General features: G+C 44.7%; 1 protein-coding gene across 1 annotated transcript; it reads right to left on the minus strand.

The window, feature by feature from the left end:
* Positions 1 to 1,372: 1,372 nt before the first annotated feature.
* On the minus strand, positions 1,373 to 18,669 carry nufip2 (nuclear FMR1 interacting protein 2). Its single transcript, XM_061217559.1, has 4 exons — positions 18,315 to 18,669; positions 10,525 to 12,246; positions 7,795 to 7,827; positions 1,373 to 7,427 (listed from the first exon to the last, which is right to left on the minus strand). Exons 1-4 carry the CDS (start codon positions 18,451 to 18,453, stop codon positions 7,375 to 7,377), a joined length of 1,947 nt encoding a protein of 648 aa, XP_061073543.1. The 5' UTR covers positions 18,454 to 18,669; the 3' UTR covers positions 1,373 to 7,374.
* Positions 18,670 to 19,892: the final 1,223 nt, after the last annotated feature.

Genomic DNA, 19,892 nt, shown 5'->3' on the forward strand with positions numbered 1-19,892 from the left:
TGGACAAAAAGAAAGATGCATCAAGACTCCACACACACACATAAGCGCGCGCACACACACACACACACACACACACATTTGTGAAAGCTAATTTAGGGGGGGAAATAAATGGTAAATGCCTATGGCCCCCCTCCATTTCAGAAAGCAAGCAATGGATTCTGTGCAAGCGCTTACTCCGTACATCATCAGTGATGGAAGGAGGAGAGGCTTCAGAAATGGGAGGAGGTACCAAAGATCTCTCCAATTGGAACCAGTCATAGTGTTCCACCAGTGACAGCAGTCATTCGATTGGCCCAATGGAGCTTCTGACCGACAGTAGCTCCCCATTACAGTACGTGCTGCATGAGCCTCCCCCCAACCAGTCAGACTGACATGGTAGCCCCCCCCCCCCCCTCTGTCAGTATGGCATGGTAGCACACATGGTAGCCCCCCCCCCCCTCCTCTGTCAGTATGGCATGGTAGGAAAGCAGCTAATATATTATGAGGAATTGGACGCAAGGGAATTTAAAACCAAATGACATCTCTACTGATATGTGGACAGTTCAGGACTGCAACACATGCACCTGAGGCCAGTTACACCCCATTACAGGCCAAAGTGGGAACTGTTACACCCATTACAGGCCAAAGTGGGCTTTTTCCAATCTTTGTACCACCTCGCTTTCTTTCCTCACCTCAACGGAGGGAGCGAGAAAAGGACACAAGGATAGAGGAATCAAAGAAATGTGTATGAGGGAAATTAAACGCCTTCCTTCAGTCGAGCGTCAGTTTGAAGCCACATCAGTTACAGACGTGCAGACGGGGAAGAGGCGGATCCACATGTTGATCACTCATTGATTTCAGTCTTCACATATTCAAAAAAATAAAAAATAAAATAAAAACTTCTTAAAATGACACGCTCATTTTCCTTGCTCAAGCGGACTTTGGGAGCCTCCGTGCCCCGGAGCATGTAACGGATCGCCCTGAAAGACGGCCGACCTCGACTCGTTCCCGGGTCAGCCGAGGACCGAGGAGACTACCGGATAAAACAAGCGATTGGAACGAGCCCAAGAACTGAATGCAGAAGCAGCACTTCAGGTATTCATAAATCATTCAATATATATATTTTTACTCATTATTGGATTGGTCTGCAAACAGCAGACTCTGCAATCACCCACTCTTTATAATTTAAAAACGAATCACAGAAAGCAGCCCATTGGCTGAAACCAAACCAAGGTGACCAACCAACATGACCCATGGGTTCAACTTTTACCCTAATTACCCCCAGGTCGCCCCACTCCAGAATAAAACTGAGAGAGAGCGAGAGATTCCAACAGATCAGAGGACAGTGGGCACTACCTACATAACTACAACAAGGGTTAAAAAGCAACAAACATTTAAATGTGTTAACAGTTATTTATTATTAACACTGACTAATCATTAGCGTTAATCATTTCATTCTAAACATTTGATGAAAAAGTGTGAAAATATAAATCTGTAGTCTCCCCCATTATTATCTTGATCGGTGTACGTCAAATCTATATTGTGCATCCAAGTCAAATATAAATAAAAAGTGACAATTCAGAAATTTTACAAGCACAACCTTCCTTAATGTATGACACAAAAAAATGAACAACAACATGAGTGTTGAATCAACTCAATGTAATATTTGAGATAGACTGCTCTTAACCAAAGGCTGGATAGAACAGCCAGGTTCTCATGTAAAAGTGATGGTGCATCTCTGATGAAAGTAAACGGATTCAATTCTAACATTTATTAGCGGCAACAATTTAAGATTTCAGTGAATCCTGTTACTGCTGTATCAGGATCACAGAAACAGTTAAAGAGATATTAATAAAACAAAAAAAATCTAAAAAAAAATCTAAACTGGACATCAAAGCCAATAGTAAATACATCATTAAACCTTCAAACCATGGCACAAAATGAAGATTTGCAGAAAACAATAGAAGATCAAAAAAATACAAATTAAATGAAAAATTCACACAGACACAGACACAGACACAGACACAGACACAGACACAGACACAGACACAGACAGACACACACAGACACACACAGACACACACAGACACACACACACACAGTGGCCCTTTTGTTACGCACCCCTGATCATTAATGTCAATAGCTCGCTCCTCCAAACAGGGAATCATGTGGCTACTCCATCCATATATAAAGCATGCAGGCATGGCAAAGAGGTTTAGTTGTGATTTGACCAAACATTAGAGTGGACAAGAGACATGATCTAAGCAACATTGACCTTGGTATCATTGTCGGAGCCAGCCATGACGGGAACAGCATCTCAGAAACAGCTGCCCCCCTGAGATCTCCATGCACTACAGTCTCTACAGTTCGCAGAGAATAAATGATGATAAACTGTTCAGTAGGTGAATACACCTCGTTAATGAGAGGAAAATGGGCAGACTTCGACAGAAGGCCACACGTGCCTAAGTAACTGTTGACCACAGTTATAACAGGGCATCTCTGAAAGCACAACGTGTCGAAACTTGAAGTGGATGGGCAGCAGGAGACCACGGATTCCACTCCTGCCAGCTAAGAACAGGAAGATGAGGCTACAGTGGGCACATGATCATCAAAGCTGGACAACTGTGCTTTCTTGGCACACATTAGTCCCATTAATACCAACTGAGCATCATTTGAAAGCCACAGCATACCGAAGCACCATTACTGATCATGTGCATCCACTTACGGCCACACTCTACCCTTTTTCAGAAAGCATGCATCATCTCAAGCCGGTTGCATGAACATGACAGTAACTTCCGTTTACTCCAATTACCTGCACAGTACCAAGACCACAATCCACAAGAGCACCAGGGTACACCAGGGGATTCCCATGAATGTGTGGCCAAAAAATGTGCAGCAACTCTGTGATGCCATCAAGTTAGGAAGAAGCAAAATCCCGAAGGAATGTTTCCAGAACCCTGTTGACTCCACGCCAAGAAGAGCTCTGGCTGCTCTGGGGGCAGCAGGGAGGCCTAGTCAATGCTAGATAGATGTACCTAGTAAAGTGGCCACTGAGTGTGATATAAATATATAGATTTATTTTCTTGTGATTATCAAGTGGATCGCATTAAACATTTGTGAAACACAGGCACCCCATTAAAAGACTGGGAGGCTTGCATATCATGATTTTTAGAACATACTCAGGAGGTCCACCAGCCTTCCTAGGAGGACCTGTCCCTGGATCATCCTCAGAGGGACCTAACCCAGCGCTAACCTCCCCTGGCCAACCCTTAGGAGGACCTGACCCAGCGCTAACCTCCCCTGGCCAACCCTTAGGAGGACCTGACCCAGCGCTAACCTCCCCTGGCCAACCATTAGGAGGACCTGACCCAGCGCTAACCTCCCCTGGCCAACCCTTAGGAGGACCTGACCCAGCGCTAACCTCCCCTGACCAACCCTTAGGAGGACCTGACCCAGCGCTAACCTCCCCTGGCCCATCCTTAGATGAGAGCGATGTCAACACTTCTGTGGTAAACTCACGTCCCGCAGGTTAAGCAAATGGTACGAGACTCACTCAACATTTTCTTCCAATAAGACAACACATTTCACCCCCACACAGACACAAATCCAAGTAACTCTCCTGGACCAGTTTTTGGTTTTTATGTGACCCTACTACAGTGTAGAAAGGGAGAAATATACATTTTCTTCCATCTGCATATACAAAATAATCTTAAAATCTGAATTAAGTGCTGTTGTTTAAAAAAAACTAAAACAAAGGGGGGGGGGGGGGGGTTGTTAGTAATATTTCACAGTATTTTAATCCCCAGGGTCCCTCTCCCAGCCTCATCTCCATATTAGACTACAACTCCTGGTAAAGGGAGAGCTTGAACACCAAACTGAGTGAACCCATCATGTATCGTCAGTAACTCACTGATTCCAACCAAAAAAAAAACTCTCAGAAGACCTGCAGCCATTTACAGGGTCAAGAATTGCTCTCCCACACCGATGAGCAAGAAACTAGCAGGCCCGAATTACAGCACTACGCCCGAATTACAGCACTCCGTGAGACTGTGCTAGCGTTTGTGTGCACGAGGACAGAGAACGACAGAGTGAACTGGAGAGATAGTTTTCATTTCTACTTTTCGACACTGGGCTGGTTGAGTATGACGCCCCTCCACTGATTAGCAGTTCTCCTTCATGGTCTCCACTGCGCCTCCCATCCTCACAGCACAACTCTAATGAGGCGCTGCAATTCCCACTTTAAGAGAAGCTTCTGGAAAAAGGTGCCAACACCTTGCGGAGTAAAAGCCGACGGAAACGTAAAACGGATCACGTCACCACCGCACGGATAGAAACAGTCGAAGAACAGCAAGAGGCCCACTGTAAGAAACGCCCGTCATTGCACACATGAACTACGCATTTTTAAGAATTAGAAACCATTATGCATTTCATTCGCTGGACCCTTGCTGTGAAAATGACACTGACATGACCTTGACTTGTGTAGTCTGTGGATTTCCGAAATGCAGAGAAGGCGGGGTCCCCCCCATAATTGAGTTGCCACCCACGTTACAAAATAGGGAACTGCTGTCGCTAAAGCAACGGCATACAGTGAGAACTGTGAGTTTTAACGCTTTCAAACGGTATATCGTGCTACCACAGTGATTGACAATTGCACTGTGGGAAAAAAAAAAGAAAAAGAAAAAAAAAAAAAGACAAATTTTTCCAAATCAATGAATGCAAAAAAGCCCACACTGACCCAGCCCTGGAAGTGTTAAACACGGAACACACTCATTTCCATCCACTATTCTGCAAGGGGGGGGGGGGGCTCAGTCACTCCAGCAGGAAAGCAGCAATAAATAGTTGGAAATGCAGCATGGGCTTGCTATGGGCAGAAAGGACATGGTGATAAATGAATGGGAGCTGTTGTAACAAGCCCGTTTCCCCCGGATCGGCTTTAATAGCGTCCCTGCTAAACATTTTGCTAGTGTGTGTCACAGACCAAGGGGAAAAAATCATTTCTCAGTTTCCACAATTCACCACTGAAATTCACCCCTGGAACTGAATACGAACCGTGGCATCAATCATGATGCCGTACCTTCCTAATTGTAGCGGAGGGTTTTTTTTATTTATTTTTAATTTTTTAATTTTTTTTTATTTTTTTAACTCTAGCTTTGAAGCAGCAAACAAAAACTGCTCAAAGCCAGCTTCAGGGTTAGTATGCTTTATTGTGTTTTATTCACTGCATTGTATTCATTTTCATATACTTATTTTCAAAATAAAATGTTTATATATATTTAAAGTGCTAATAATGTGTCATCAAAACATGGGTGGGGTGAAACAAATACGACAGAGAAACAGTCTTCGTAAAAAAAGTGTTACGTGCCATTACTGCGTTTTACAGGAACAGCCCTCTATCCAATCATTGCAACTATCAGCTATTGCACCGAGTCACTGCTTCCAGACCACTGTTCACACTTTACGCAACTTTATCGAGCCTTTGATTATGGACACTGCAAGCGGACCTTGGTTTGGCTGTTGAGAGACACAACCAAGGTGTATTAATGGCAATGAGGACTGACCGGACCGGTTATGGTGGCAGATTGAGACCACCGTAAGAGGTGGCTATGCTGGGCCAAAGCACTGCGGCCAACTGAAACTCCTCACTGCTTAAACACGATGACTGGTTCGGATCATGGCGGCGTCGGTGACACCGAGTGACCCCTGGAGCCTGAACCCTCACTCTCCCACCAAGCACTTCACTGTGCAAAATCGGCTAAGAAGAAGAAATGAGCTAGCAGTCAGGAACCGTGCGGTTTTGCAAATGTTTGCAAAGCTTTACACCAAGCCTGGCTAAATTTGGGAGGCGCACCTGTGCGCACATGCTTGCAAGATTCTTTAAAATTTAAATGGGCAATTTGCTTGAATTAGGGGGCTCGAAACCCGTATGACAACGTATGAATATTCTATAGAGACCACTAAAAATCAAACAAAAGAAAAAGTTTTTAAAGAAATGAAAGGATTACATAATGACAGCCTTCGTCTACTCTCTCAAACATACACATGCATGCACAAACGCACATGTCCCCGCCATCCAGAAACCCTCACCCTCCTCTACCGCCATTTTGGGAACCAAGGAGGTGTGGAATCGATAAGAGGTGGCAACACATTCGAGCGACTGTTGCACTGGTGTAGGCTGAAAATGAAATATTGAAACCTAGGTTAGCAAAGACAAACAAGTTGAAGATGGGGGAGGGGGAAAGAAAAGAAAAAGACAAAAAAAAAAAAAAAGCAAAGACAGATTTGAGAACACCGTGAACCACCACTCTGGACGAGGGGTCTCCTGTGTGACACAGGCCGGAATCCCGCTCTTACGGATGGGATCCCCGCTCTTACGAGGCAGATTCCTGCCCTCGGCTGTTCCCCCTTCCACTTGGTTTTTGTGTTCAGTGTTTAGTGGAACAGAGTGAATAAAAACAACAAAATGAAAACAAAATGTCAAAGAAACCCCTAAACAAAGCCGGGAAGCATTGCTGTCCGCAAAAGCCTTTTTTTCTTTCTTCTCAAAATAAAGTTAAGACAACTCTTCCCCCCGAGGCCCGACAGCCGGCCTTGCTCCCCGCTCAGATTTAGATCTTGTGTTCTAGTTCACCTGCGATTAGGCAGGACTCCCAGTTCCTCCACGTCCCATCTGTCTTTAGGGTTTTTTAAGTTTTATTTTTTATATTTCTCCTTTTGTACAGTTTGAAGGCATCCGTTCAGCAAAAAAAAAAGAAAAGTCCATTACAATTGTACTTTCAGTTATGGATTCAAATTTGCTCAGGTATATCGATGCATGAAGCAACGGGCAGATATAGACGGTGAACTTGAATTGATAAAGAAACGATGCAGGCGTCCCGTAACGGCCGTGACCTCGTCTCCTCTCCCTCCTCTCCGGACACGAGGAGCACAGCTCGTACCCCCACCGGCCTCGGCGTTCCCCGCTTTCCGGACCCCGCGCCCCCAGGTCACACGCTGTCCTCCGTATCCGGGGGTCCCCGCGTCCGTTCTGTGCCAGAGCGGGTCGTCGTCACAGCCGCTGCTGCCCTTTGACCAACCCAGAGCCATTGCTCCGACCGGCCGGTGATCCACGACCGACCCTGGCCCCCATTGCAGAGAGGCCTTCCATGGATGTTCTCCCTCTTAAAAACTCTAGTCTCTCTCCACGAGCCAACCCCGACACCTTTCCCTTCTCCAGAATTTCCGAAGGGGTAGTCTCTTTCACCACCCCAGCCTTGAAGCTCCACTGCTCAAGTGAGGATTTTTGATTCGAGTCTGAAATCGATAGATTGGACTGTGATTGGTTTGTTGAAAGGAGTGAATAGCGACCGTCAGGATGGCTTCCTGCCACAGCGTGATGACTCCCCCAGCGCCCCGCCCTCATTGGTTGGGCCCGTCCTTGGACTCGCCGTAAAGGACGACTCTTTTTGGATCTGCGGAGGGGGTAGGGCGGGTCAAAAGGTCATAAAATATACACACAACACAAACAATACTTTACTATCCCTATAGACACAGTTCACTTTCTGGGTTTTTTTTCTCTCCCCCGTGATATTTCAGGGACATGGCGCAGTGCCGAGAATACCAAAGGGATCCTTCCCCAAGTAAATTCAAACTCAACCAGGGCCACGGGCCTTAGCACATTAACACAGCACATTTACTGCACACTGCATACAGACATTGTGGTGTCTATGAAGCTTTCGTCAAGAGAGAGGAGTCAGTGCTCATCCTGCCCAGAGAACACCCCAACCCACCCCCCACCTTTCTATAATATATATATTTTTTAATTTAAAAAATACATACCTTGTTTTTGCAAATGCAAAATAAACTCCATTTCTGTTGAGAGAAACAAAGAGATAATCAATTCACTGCAACAAGTACAAAAACACGACTGTAATAAAGGCAAAAGCATTCTTCTCGATGTGAAAGGGTGGGCTTCTCAGGACGAAGACAGCACAGCCTGGCCCTTTCACCCGCTCCCAGGCTGCTGCGCTTCACGCCATACGTTTCACAGACAACCGCAAACCGGGAGATTAAATGAATACTGCAAAGCCATGAAATACACGGCCTTTGACCATTCCGTTCTGACTACTGCACCCTTCTATTGCATTTGTGAATAGGGGGGGCGCTGTGACCAATCTAGGGGGGCATCCACCACTGGCAGATGTTTTCATTTCCCGTCTCTCCTCGGAGTAATTCAATATGTCGGCGGTTTCTGTTGGGTGGGGACTGCTGTCAAATTCATTGCATTGCATGAAAATGAATTAATACAATTTCAACATGACTCACCTGCAGCAACAGGCTAAAATTATAACTTCGACAAGAAGAAAAAAAAGCCAAACCCTGAAAGATTTTGTTTTAAGGACAAGACTCCCTACTGACCTACTACACAAAAAAACAAGAAGCAAATCAGAATAAGGATTGCAAACAGAGCTGAAAATTCAGAGCGGCACAAATAGTGAATATTTTCACGTACATGTTCCCGCAATAAAATGGGGAAAATGCCATTGATACGTTTAGGATGAAAATGGGTTTATATAATTGCGAGCGATGTTCTTTAGGCTGCATGTGACAGATGAGAGTAAGAGGACGTTATTTAAACGAGCACCGAAGCCAATTACCCCCCGGCTGCCAGAGACCAGGCTACTTACTGCAGGAGACTGAAAGCTAGTTGAATTTGTGTGCAGGAGTAGTCTGGACAGGGCAAATACAATTAATAACAGGTATAACTAATCACCGGCGAGACGGATGGCTGGCTGGAAAGCTAATCTCCAGCTTCATCTCGTGAAGACGTGCGCAACGCCGACAGGGAGATGGCAGAGGCGAGCATGGGCATGAATCTCAACCAAACAAATGAGAGGGATGCAACTCGACACACACGTTTCAGTCAGAGTCGTTCCACTCATGAAGCTACGTTCCACTCATGAAGCTACATCCCACTGTTACGGCCCATCCACACCGAGAACTACAACACCACTCTTAACCTGCTTATCATGAACAGAGTCGCAGGGGGGCTGGAGCCTATCCCAGCATACATTGGGCGAAAGGCAGGAATACACCCTGGACAGGTCGCCAGTCCATCGCAGGGTACACACATCATTCACTCACACACTCATACCTATGGGCAATTTAGACTCTCCAATCAGCCTAATCAGCCTAAACTGCAAGTCTTTGGACTGAGGGAGTACCCGGAGGAAACCCACGCGAACACGGGGAGAACATGTAAACTCCACAATAAATCAGTCTGGGCTTTCAATTGTTTGATACAACAGCTTTTTCATCCGAAAACAATATGCCTTAACATAAAGGGCATTCCGTCAGAAATCATTTTCTGAATAATTTTCTCACCATTTTAGATTTGAATGATAAACCAAATAAAATGAGACCTATGTGTCATGTGCATAGCGACAAGGCTCGGTGCGTATTTAGCTAAACCTATATTTGTGGGGGGGGGGGGGGGGGTTTCAACAACTCATCGAGAAGGGGTGGGATAAACACTGTTGTGGTTTGATGCTGCAATTCCTCTCTTGACCATTAAGAGTCCGAAATTACCTTTTGTACCTTTAAGTAACGAGAATTGTTTTTGCAGTAATATTTGTGAAAATGAAAATCAGAGGCAACATTAACAATTTATCTGTTAGGGTCCTGTTTGAACTGATCAAAACATGCAAAGTTATTACAGCATCTACTTTTTTTACATAAATTGGCCTATTATACCTTTTGAAGAAAATAAAAGTTTCATTTTGATTGGAAACCATCTATTTGAATGATCTATTTGACTTCAATCTGCTTGTGGTTGTTCTTAACCAAGGTATTTACTAGTATTTAAAGTTTGGATACCATATAACAAGTGGTGCTGATGTAGGAAGCCACCAAATCATGTTTTATAGTGAATTAAGGTAATCTTTTAAACCTTTTGAAGTATACAAACTTTCATTTTGATCAGAAACTGTCCACCTATTACTACTAGTACAACTACACGGTTGAATATGCACTTTTTGGTCATCTTCTGGCAGGATCCAAATTTGACCATTTTCCTTCATTTTCCTTGTGGCTGTTCTTAACCAAAATGTCTTAAAAGTTTTGGAAGTTTGGAAGATGTAGTAAGCCATCAAATATTTGCATTATTCAAAAACTTTTTTCTGAGCAGTATCATGAAAATTGAAGTTCAATCAGAACGCTGAGAGCACATTGTGTCAGAGTCCACATTTTCAGGTTTTCCCTGCTTTAATGCCAAAGGTATGACTCTTCAAAATCAATCATTTTGTGAGTGACGTTTGGCGCACCTTCATTTTAAACAGTAATACAAAAAAGACAAATCACCCAGTTTCATTAAATGTTACCTATACCTACAATATTTCCAATATATTAGTTACTACTAAAATATACATATGCCTACATATTAGCTTGATTTGTCATTCTAAACATTAAAGTTTTTACAATGTTACAATTATTATTATTATTAATTTTGTTTTTTTTCCCCAGACTATCACTGGATCAGCGGATTTTGCTTCTCTCAAGGACCAGGCTTACCTTTAGTGTGATAATTAACAGCAGCTTTGAGATCAAACAGCCCCCAGCTGCCCCTGTCCAGGCCCTTGGGAGGGGCGGGGGCCCGTGGTGATTCCCGGGGGGGTTCAGTCGGGGTGGGGGGGTCTTTAGGGGAAGCGAACACTAACGCACCCAGGCTTCGGGCCTCGGCATCGTCCTTCTGTCCATCCGGCCCGGGCGCCGGGGGCGTGCCGTCCCTCAGGGGGGGCGGGGCAGGGGGCGGCCCTGCCTTTAAAACACTGCCGTGGCTTTGGGGGGTAGTCCGTTTCTCCACCTCGTGGGCTTTGGGTGGGAGAGCCGTGGCTTTGGGAGCCTCGTGGGGGGCAGGCAGGGCGGCAGGGCAGTCCCCCTGGAAGGTCACCTCCAGCACTTTCCCCTTCCCGGAAACCCGCCGCCCTACCCCGACCCCCCCCACGCCCCCCTCGGGCCCCGCACTGGGCTCGTTGATGAAGGACAGGCCCCACTGGTTCTGAAAGATGTCCCCCAGGGCCTTTTGATTGGCGGGGGCAGAGGAGGGGTCGGGGGCAGGGGTTGGGGAGGCGGGCGGGTCAGCCTGCCGGCCGCTGGGAAGGGCAAGTTGCATATTCGATGAGGAAGGGGCGAGGGGGTAAACGAAAAAACCGGGCTTCCTCGACTCACCCACGACCAACGCGGGGGCGGAAGCGGAGTTTGGCACACCCCCACCCTCCTCTGCGGGGGGCGCTACGTCCTCCGGAGGGACAGTGCTGGCGAACAGGGTCCCGGACAGGGAGTAGGCGTTCCCCTCTCCGGGGCACAGCGAGCCGTTGGCGAAGCCGGAGGAACGGATGGTCTTCATGGCGGACATGGGGACCTGCGAGGGCCGCCCCGGAGCCGGGAGCTGGGCTGAGGGGGAGCCGGGGCGGGCCGCGCTCTCCCCTCCGGCCTTGTTGAGGTTCTCTTTGACTTTGCTTGCATAACTAATCTTGGGCACAATCTTGGCGCTGCTGTTGTCCACAGGAAAGACGGGCGGGGGCTTGAACAGGGTCCAGGGGTCCTCCTTCTCCTTGGAGGTGGCGCTGACGTTGGGTTTCGTCTTGCCGGGTCTCTCGTCCTGCTTCTTGCTGAAGGCACCGGTGGCCTTGGCCTCCAAGTTCTTGCGCTGGGGCTCGCACGTCGCCGTGGGCAGCGGCGGCGTCGTCGTGGGGACGGCGGTCACCGTGGAGACGGACAGGGGCTTGTTGGTCCGCGTCTCCGCCTTGGCGGCCGGCCCCGGCGGCTCGGGGGCGGGGGGCTCCCGGGGGGGGTGGGCCGCGGGGGCCCCGCCCTTGCTCCCGCCGTTGCGCAGGGCCTTGCGCTTCTTGGGCGTGGCGTAGCCGCTTTCCGAACCGCTGCCGTCGTTGTCGGGGCCCGCCAGCGGCTTGTTGCCGGGGTAACCGTTTGTGAGGAAGCCGGGACCCAGGGGCAGAGAGACCCCGTTCGGGAGGGCGGGCAGCTCCTTGCCCTCAAGGGCCAGGAGGTCCGGTGCACGGTCACTCCTGCCGTCCATGACACCGTTTCGATGGCTTCGGCTGCCCAGCTTCGAGACGGCGCAGTGAGCCCTCCCAGACTGCTTCGGCCTCCAGTTATAGTCTAGCGGCGACTGGTGGCCATTGCCGTTGGTGGGATAGGCGACACCCACGGAATCGCTGGCAGAAAGCGTGGCACACTCCCTCTCCGCAGCGCCTCCGTTTACTTTCCCATTGCCTGGCGAGATGAGAGAGAACAGCGTGAGCCTGGGGTACAGCTAGGTCAGAGGGGCTTTCCCATTTCATGCCAACTTGCTAAACGGTAAATTAACTGCATTTATACAGCACTTTTAACCAAAACGATGCCTCTCATTCACCCACCCATTAATTCTGACACACTCACACCCAACCATTAATTCTCTAGAGTTTAGAGAGCCTTATTTTAAATCCAATGTCAAAACACACTTTTACATAGTTGCCTTTAATGTTTGATCCCTTTAATGCCTAATGTAGTCTTATGTAGTCATATTTTATTAGCATCCTGTAATTATATTAACCACGTATTTGTATCGGTTGTATACATTAGGGATGTGACAAATCAGTTTCTGTAACTGTTTACCATCCCATTTTTTTTTAAACGGTTAACAGTGTCACTGATCGTGATAACTGAAAATTGAACAGCATTTTCAAACTTTATTTTTAAATAGTTTCACTTAAATGTCAACATTCTACATCAGATTGCCTAATTGCCAAATTAAAGATTTACATTCTGTAGTTGATTGCGTGTCATTTTTTAAAATTCATTGGTTAAAATGATAATTCTTTGTGTTTTCATCTCTCATCCCCATGGCTTCTGCCTGACAGACATTGAGAACTTTGTTAGAGACAGGGTTTGGCTCTTAAAATTTCCTTCGTCATGTTAATGTCCAATATTTGCATGATATACAGTAAAATGATAACACCAGGTCGTGGTGGCGACACAATAACTCTGGTCTATTTAGGTAGGGAATATTGTGCAGATACCAGCCTGGCCTAACGATTTTACTTTTATGCCAATGGTTTCTATACAATTGGGCTTATACGTTTATGAAACGGTAAACTTCGCCAATGGGGGCCATGAGAACAACTGAACCAGGACACAGAAAATAAGTCACAACAAATGTTAGAGGTATGTGTTTTTGCCGGGCGTTTTATCGCAACCAGTCAGATTAAGACAGGCTCCAGTGCTCTCCCCAGTCTCAGATGTGGCGAGGTCCCACAATGCAGTGCGGTGCGATACTGGATGTTTAGACTGAGGGCGCCGGGTGACTTCAGGCCAAGCGCGACTGAGGGTACCGCTATATCTGATCCCTTGCCGGGCTGATTTTAAATAACATTGAATTAAAATCACTCACAGGAGACACACTGTATTGGGTTTAAACTAGAAACAAATGTAAATTTTATACACATATAAATGATAATATCATGTATAACTGAGGTGGTGTGCTTAAAAATAAAAAGGCCACCCAGAAATTAGGCTGTGTTTTGAATATAGCTCCACTCATTTACGAGGACGCTGTGCTGCCCCTTGAAACCATAACAAAGGCTGTAAAAGAAATTATAATTTTTAAAAAAGTACAGCCCAAGATACAGACAAAGCAGCACAGCAAGCCACTGATTAACCTTGCAGGTTCGCAAACAGGCTTGGATATGCTTTCCTGAGATACACAATGCAACAGACCTAATATACTGAATACAGATCAGAGAGTGTGCATCGGCATATAACCATACTGGCCTAATATACATCTTCACGTAAACAGACAAAAATTTGTGCTGGGAATGTACAATTCCCATCTATCTTTTTGACTCTCTTTTCTGGTTTAGGTTATCATGCATACAGGCAGGGCTTGCAGCGCGAGACGGTACTCTTTAAACCGGACATACTCAGACCTCACTGAGCTGCTGGCGAGATCATGAAGCATCCTATCGGAATCATCTTTGTAGACTTTAAGGGACAAACTGGCTTTAAATGCCAACACCACAAATGAGCACATCTACATTGAACCAGCAGCGTAGCCAAAAATATTAATATAGCTTGTCCTGTATAGGACTAGGTGTGCCAGAAGTACCAAGGTAGCAGACCTGAGTCAATTATGTAATTATCTTGGATTCAAACACTTTTCTACACTTTACTGAGCTTATCTAATGTTGGAACCTATGAAATGCTCTCAAAAAGTACTAAATCTGCCTTCTGGTCCTCTTGGTTGGCTCAACTGCACCAGACAAGACCACAGAAAAGTTTTTGAATCCAAAAGAATTACATAATTGACCCAGATCTAGATAGGCTTTCACAATTGGGTGTGGTCGTTCAGCCAAGATAAAACCTAAGTAATATCTAAACACCCTACCTAAGTAATATCTTGGCCCTACCCAGGCCCAAGCCAGGGCATAAATGACTGCTGTGGCCCTTTTAATTAAAGTTGACTTTCAGGGGTGTTTTTGACATTCAGGTTCAGTTGTAGTGTACGATTAGTCCACCTTGTCGTTTTTATTGTGCAATGAAGGATATTTGTGGCGTAAGGCCTGGGTTTTCAACAGGGTATCCGCAAACGCCTGGGCATCTTTGGGATCCCTGGTCAGACTTGATATTCAATAGATTTTGGGAAGGTTTTTGGAAGTTTAAGAACTTTTTTAATGTGACCCTTTTTAACTTTAATGATGAGGGTCCCCTGGATGCCTTCAAATCTGAGAGAAAGGGTTGAAAACCCCTGGTCTACACTGATAAAATACACCAAGTAATTCCACAGGAGCTTTGAGCAAGACACCTAACCCCCAAATGCTCCCGATGAGATGGCTGGTGCCCTGGTGCCTTGCATGCCAGCCAATCGCCGTTGGTGTGTGAATGTGTGTATGAATGGGCGAATGAGAAGCATCAATTGTACAGCGCTTTGGATAAAAGCACTATATAAATTCCAACCATTTACCAAATGGCGATGGCATTTACGTTGCAAATAAACATCAGATGAATGTGCTGCACAAGTAGAAATGGTCTGATAGCTATACATACACTCCAAAATAAAGGTACAGTGAAATGTGTCTCGCTTGTGTTCAAGAAGCAGTGCTTAAGAAGCCAGGTCAGTGGAGGCAATTATAGCTGCCTGATATTAATTGCAGCTTGGAACAACTTTTATTGAACATCCAAATAAAGTCGTTATTGCCTTGTGAGCGACGGTCTGTTTTCATTACTTCCGTGCCGTTTAGGGGCTGGGTGCTTGGTAGGCTATTCAGTTATTCTGGTTACAAGCAAGTTTGAGCCGGTAATGTGTGTGGCTATGCTAAGTCGTAATGGGGTGTGATTTGCAGTCAAGTGGAAAGATGGGCTGCAGATGAGGATCCTTGCAAAGACCGGAAAAACTGCGGTGATGAAGAGAGCAGTACTTCGCCAGATGGCTGCGCTTCGTTGCTACACTGGTTAACATTATCACAGTGCATGTACTTAATCTTAAAGAAGAGCGTTGTTTTAGGTCGCATATTCTTGTGTCATTCACATTGTACTACTTATATATTCACATAGAATATTCTCTTCATGCACCGTCTTTCCCACAAATTTGTAATCATAGCTGGATTTTAACAAATAATACACGTTTGCTAGCTTTATTTTTTAATGGACAGGTTATATGCAGACTAGCTGTTGTAGCGATCCTGCCAGCTAGCTACAGCACACAGGAATATATTTCTAATTAAGATTACAAATATGAATATTAACAGCTACCTAGAGCTAGCTATGTTGGATTAACGCAAGCTAGCTGCTCAGTTAGCCACAGCAAATTGCATTGCTGTTAACAGCTGACGTTACTAAGACAGCTATAGTTAGCTGAATTATTCAGCTAGCTCAGTATTAAAAACACGAAATGACATGTTTTGCAAAAAAAAGTGTAAAACATTTTATGAACTGCTTTTTCTCAAAATGGATTCTTGGATTTTTTTTTTTTTCTTTTTCTGTCTGAGCTGTTGGGACTATGCAAGGATGTGCACTCCAAATATTGAAGAAACAGAGTGCGCATCCGGGTACTTTATCTGTACTCACACTTCCAGACTTTGGTCTGGACTAATACTCAAAGATGATATTATATGATATTATATTATATTACCCAATTATTCTTCAAATTATCATTTGAAATGTCCCGATTTAAAAGGCTTCATTTGTAAATGAAAACCATTATCACAAACTGATCCCATAAGTCCTTGCTATACTTGTTATATTTGGGGGAAAAAAGTATTTTGCTTCAAGTTTGACAACTTTTTTAGTTCACTGACCTGTCGGATATGAACACAGGCACGAGGTACTGTTATACGTTGATCGAACTTCAAGCTACAATAATCTCTGACCTTTAACCTTGCATAGTGAAATTATCCGTGCACCGTTTTTAAATAAACACTTTTGTCAAACCTTTCCCTGCTGCCCTTAAACAGTAGTGATGGTTATCCAACGCACTGATCCAAGTTGAGGGGAACGGGGTCTCCAGTTCACTGTTTGAGGCGAGCGTTCTCACGTCCTATTTTTAACCTCACGCATGACGTGTCACACAACTGAGGGTTTCCATTCATACCAATCTCTAGCCAACATTTATGTTAGAAAAGGTGGTCGTTTTAGAACGTGTATGGTATTAATTTCAAATCGAGCAAAATGCTTCATTGACAACCAAACATCACAATGTTGGTTTTAATCACGTGAAAGCGACCATTCCTTTCCTTTCCACTTTGAGGTGGGACCGCTGCTACATTCGGCTGAACCGGAGGTCTGAACCCGCTCTAACTAACTATCCAGAACTGCACTAACAGCACATTCCTTAGTTAAACTCTACCCACGCTGATAGCTTGCTAGCTAGGTGCTACCTACTTCAACTGAACCCGGATAATCCCCCTGCGTTTCTTACATATCCCATTACAGCAACATGTTAATACAACAATCTTCGCGAAAAATCAGAGCCAATTATACAGATTGTATTATTATAGCTAGCGAGATTGCACAGCACGAGCACGGTTTGGGGCGGGGGTGGGGGACGAATTCTGAATGTCTTTAAACCATTAGCTAATGTGTCGTAAACATTTCAGGAAAATAACAAATAAAGGGGCAATATTTAAGATATTTATTATTAACAAGTTGTCATTACGAACTAGCTAGCTGTCAAGTGCGTAATAGTAGACAATGAGTAAAGTTATCTACCCAGCTAAGTGGGTCACTGAAGAAACCAGACTGGCCTGTATTAAATGGGCTATGATTGAATTAATTTGTGATTGGCATTCCGTGATCATCGGTAGTTTTCGATTATTTTGAATATGACCACGTGCATTAACTAACCAAATATATACAAAATACAGATTTTTAAACTGCAAACTATGTCGACGGGAAATGAGCGTTGCTCCAGTTTGGGTGGACTAGCTAAGTTAGCTCGCTAGCCAAGCAGTACGTTTCTATACTGCGAGCTAACATTAGCAGGCTACTGCCTATATTGCTCATTTCAATGTCTACAGCGATCTAGACGCTGTCATGCATATTTTTCCAAGCTACTGGTTGCTGGCTATACTGTTCTCCTCCAAAATCGGAGTAAGTTAGCATTTTATACTTGTTCACAGAGCTCAAAACATGTTTGTAGCAATTAGCTGGCTAGCTTACCAGCTAGAGTTCTCAACAGGCCCTCTCCGTATGACAGTGACACGCACACTTCAGAGCAACAGGCCCACCTACAAAACGCGATTGTACCAAGCTGACAAAATACAAGAGAGAATGTTTCAACACCACTTGATACGAACTTCAGTGTTTGTAAAGTATTTTCCGTGTTACAAACCCACTGTACATGTTTAAAGACTTAACTAAAGAACCAGTTAGTATGATTTTTACTTCCAACATGGCGGACAGGAAATAGCAACTGAGCAAAGCAAATGCAGGGACATTCCAGTGGAGCCGGCTTGTGTTGCTGGGAGGCGAGCGTGCTAAACTGAAATTTTCGTCAATTTAAGATCTTCTTTTCTTTCAACTCACCCAAATGAGTTGCCAAGAAGAGGTAGTTGCATTACAAATGGTTCGGTGGAACGAGACTAAATAGCCGAAGAAGTCTGAAAATTAGCAGGAATTGGATGGAACCCGGTGGTGCACAAGGTCAATGTCCATACACGACCAACTAAACACCCATACATGCAAACATCGCTGATACACACACCCCAATCAAACGGCACACTCCTCCACTACGACTCCCGTTTGATTCGACCCCCTCCTCTATGCTACTGGATAAGTTTTTCGGGTTTAGTCATATGTACGAATCCAACCTGTTTTCTTCGTCTGCGTTTCCTGGAGCTGGCACTGGCTTGGATCATTTTTCAGCGATGTTTTTGTGCGACTTGGGCTCCTCTCTCCTCCATGGTGGTAGCGTTTTTCGTGTGCCCGGTCGCTGGGCCGATCCTCCATTTAAGTGTAATAAGGGACACTCTCCGGCTCCAACCAGTGTGCACTCTGGCGCACAGAGCGAGTAATGTGGAGACTGCTGTACCACCCAATCAACGCCAGCGATTTCAGGGAATCCAGCGAGGCCCTACAGCCAGCTGTACTTAGTACGTTCCGCCGCCTCCTAAGTTAAAGTTGAGTAGAAACGTCAGCAGTCCGTCCGTGCAACCATCTGCTTTGGCCCCGATCTGTTTTCACTACACCCCAAGATTAGCACTTCGAGTCGAAGAGACTGAGAGGACAGGTCAACCGGTCATTTAATTTGCTTCAGTTGCACCGCACATTTTCAGGGTGTTCAAGTTAAGCAGAGGCAAGACACAACGCGTCACTAAATAGGCTGCTTTTCTATAGTGAAATGTTATTATAAATGTGAAGAAAGCAATCGAGAAGACACCTTGTAAACAAAATAAGATAAGGTTCCTAAAACTAGCATTGCTAAAACGTTAAAACCTTACAGAACTGCGTATAGCCTACCATAAATTATCTAAACCTCTAAACAAAAACACACACACACACACACACACACACACACACACACACACACACACACACGTTATGTTCAAATAAATAGCAGTGTGTTAAAAAAGTGAATAAAGCACACATTTTTAAAATAGCTTTTAGTTCAATATTTCAAATGTGGAAACATTACACATTCAATTCCAAATCAAAGCATTTGCAAATTTGATCAAGTCTGCGTTATTCGTTTACAGGAAGCAAATAAAAGGAATATTAAGCTGTTCAGAAAAATGGCAGTGTCGACATTTTTCTCTTCAAATTCTTTTCAAACTGTATAAACTGAAGACATTTTTCAAGATTTAACTTCACTTTAAATTACTGAACTAATATTTAGTTGCATAACCATTGTTTTTGATAACTGCTGTGCATCTGCGTTGCACCGAGTCAACCAATTTCTGGCACATAGTTAATCCTTGGCTGAAATACCTGTTTCTAACTACATTCCACAGTTCCTGTGAATTTTTGTCTGTCTGGGATTACATGAAGACACAGAAGCATTTGAGGCTCCCTAAATCCACAGAAGAACTGTGGCTAGTTCTTCAAGACGTTTGGAACAACCCACCTGCCGAGTTCCTTCAAAAACTGTGTGCAAGTATACCTAGAAGAACTGATGTGTGTTTTGAAGGCAAAGGGTGGTCACACCAAATATTGATTTGATTTTGATTTTTCTTCTGTTCATTCATGTCTTCTGTTCATGGATTTTGTTAATTGATTAAAAAAATTAATGAATTAAAATGTCTATTTTTGAAAGCATTCTTATTTTACAGCATTTTTTCACACCTGCCTAATTTTACACAGTACTTTATATATATTATACACTCGCAAGCACTTTATTAGGTATTTATTACTTATTTTTTAGACTTCTCCTGCTGTAGCCTATCCACTTA

This window comes from Conger conger, chromosome 13 (genome assembly GCF_963514075.1).
Source record: "Conger conger chromosome 13, fConCon1.1, whole genome shotgun sequence".
NCBI lineage: Eukaryota > Metazoa > Chordata > Actinopteri > Anguilliformes > Congridae > Conger > Conger conger.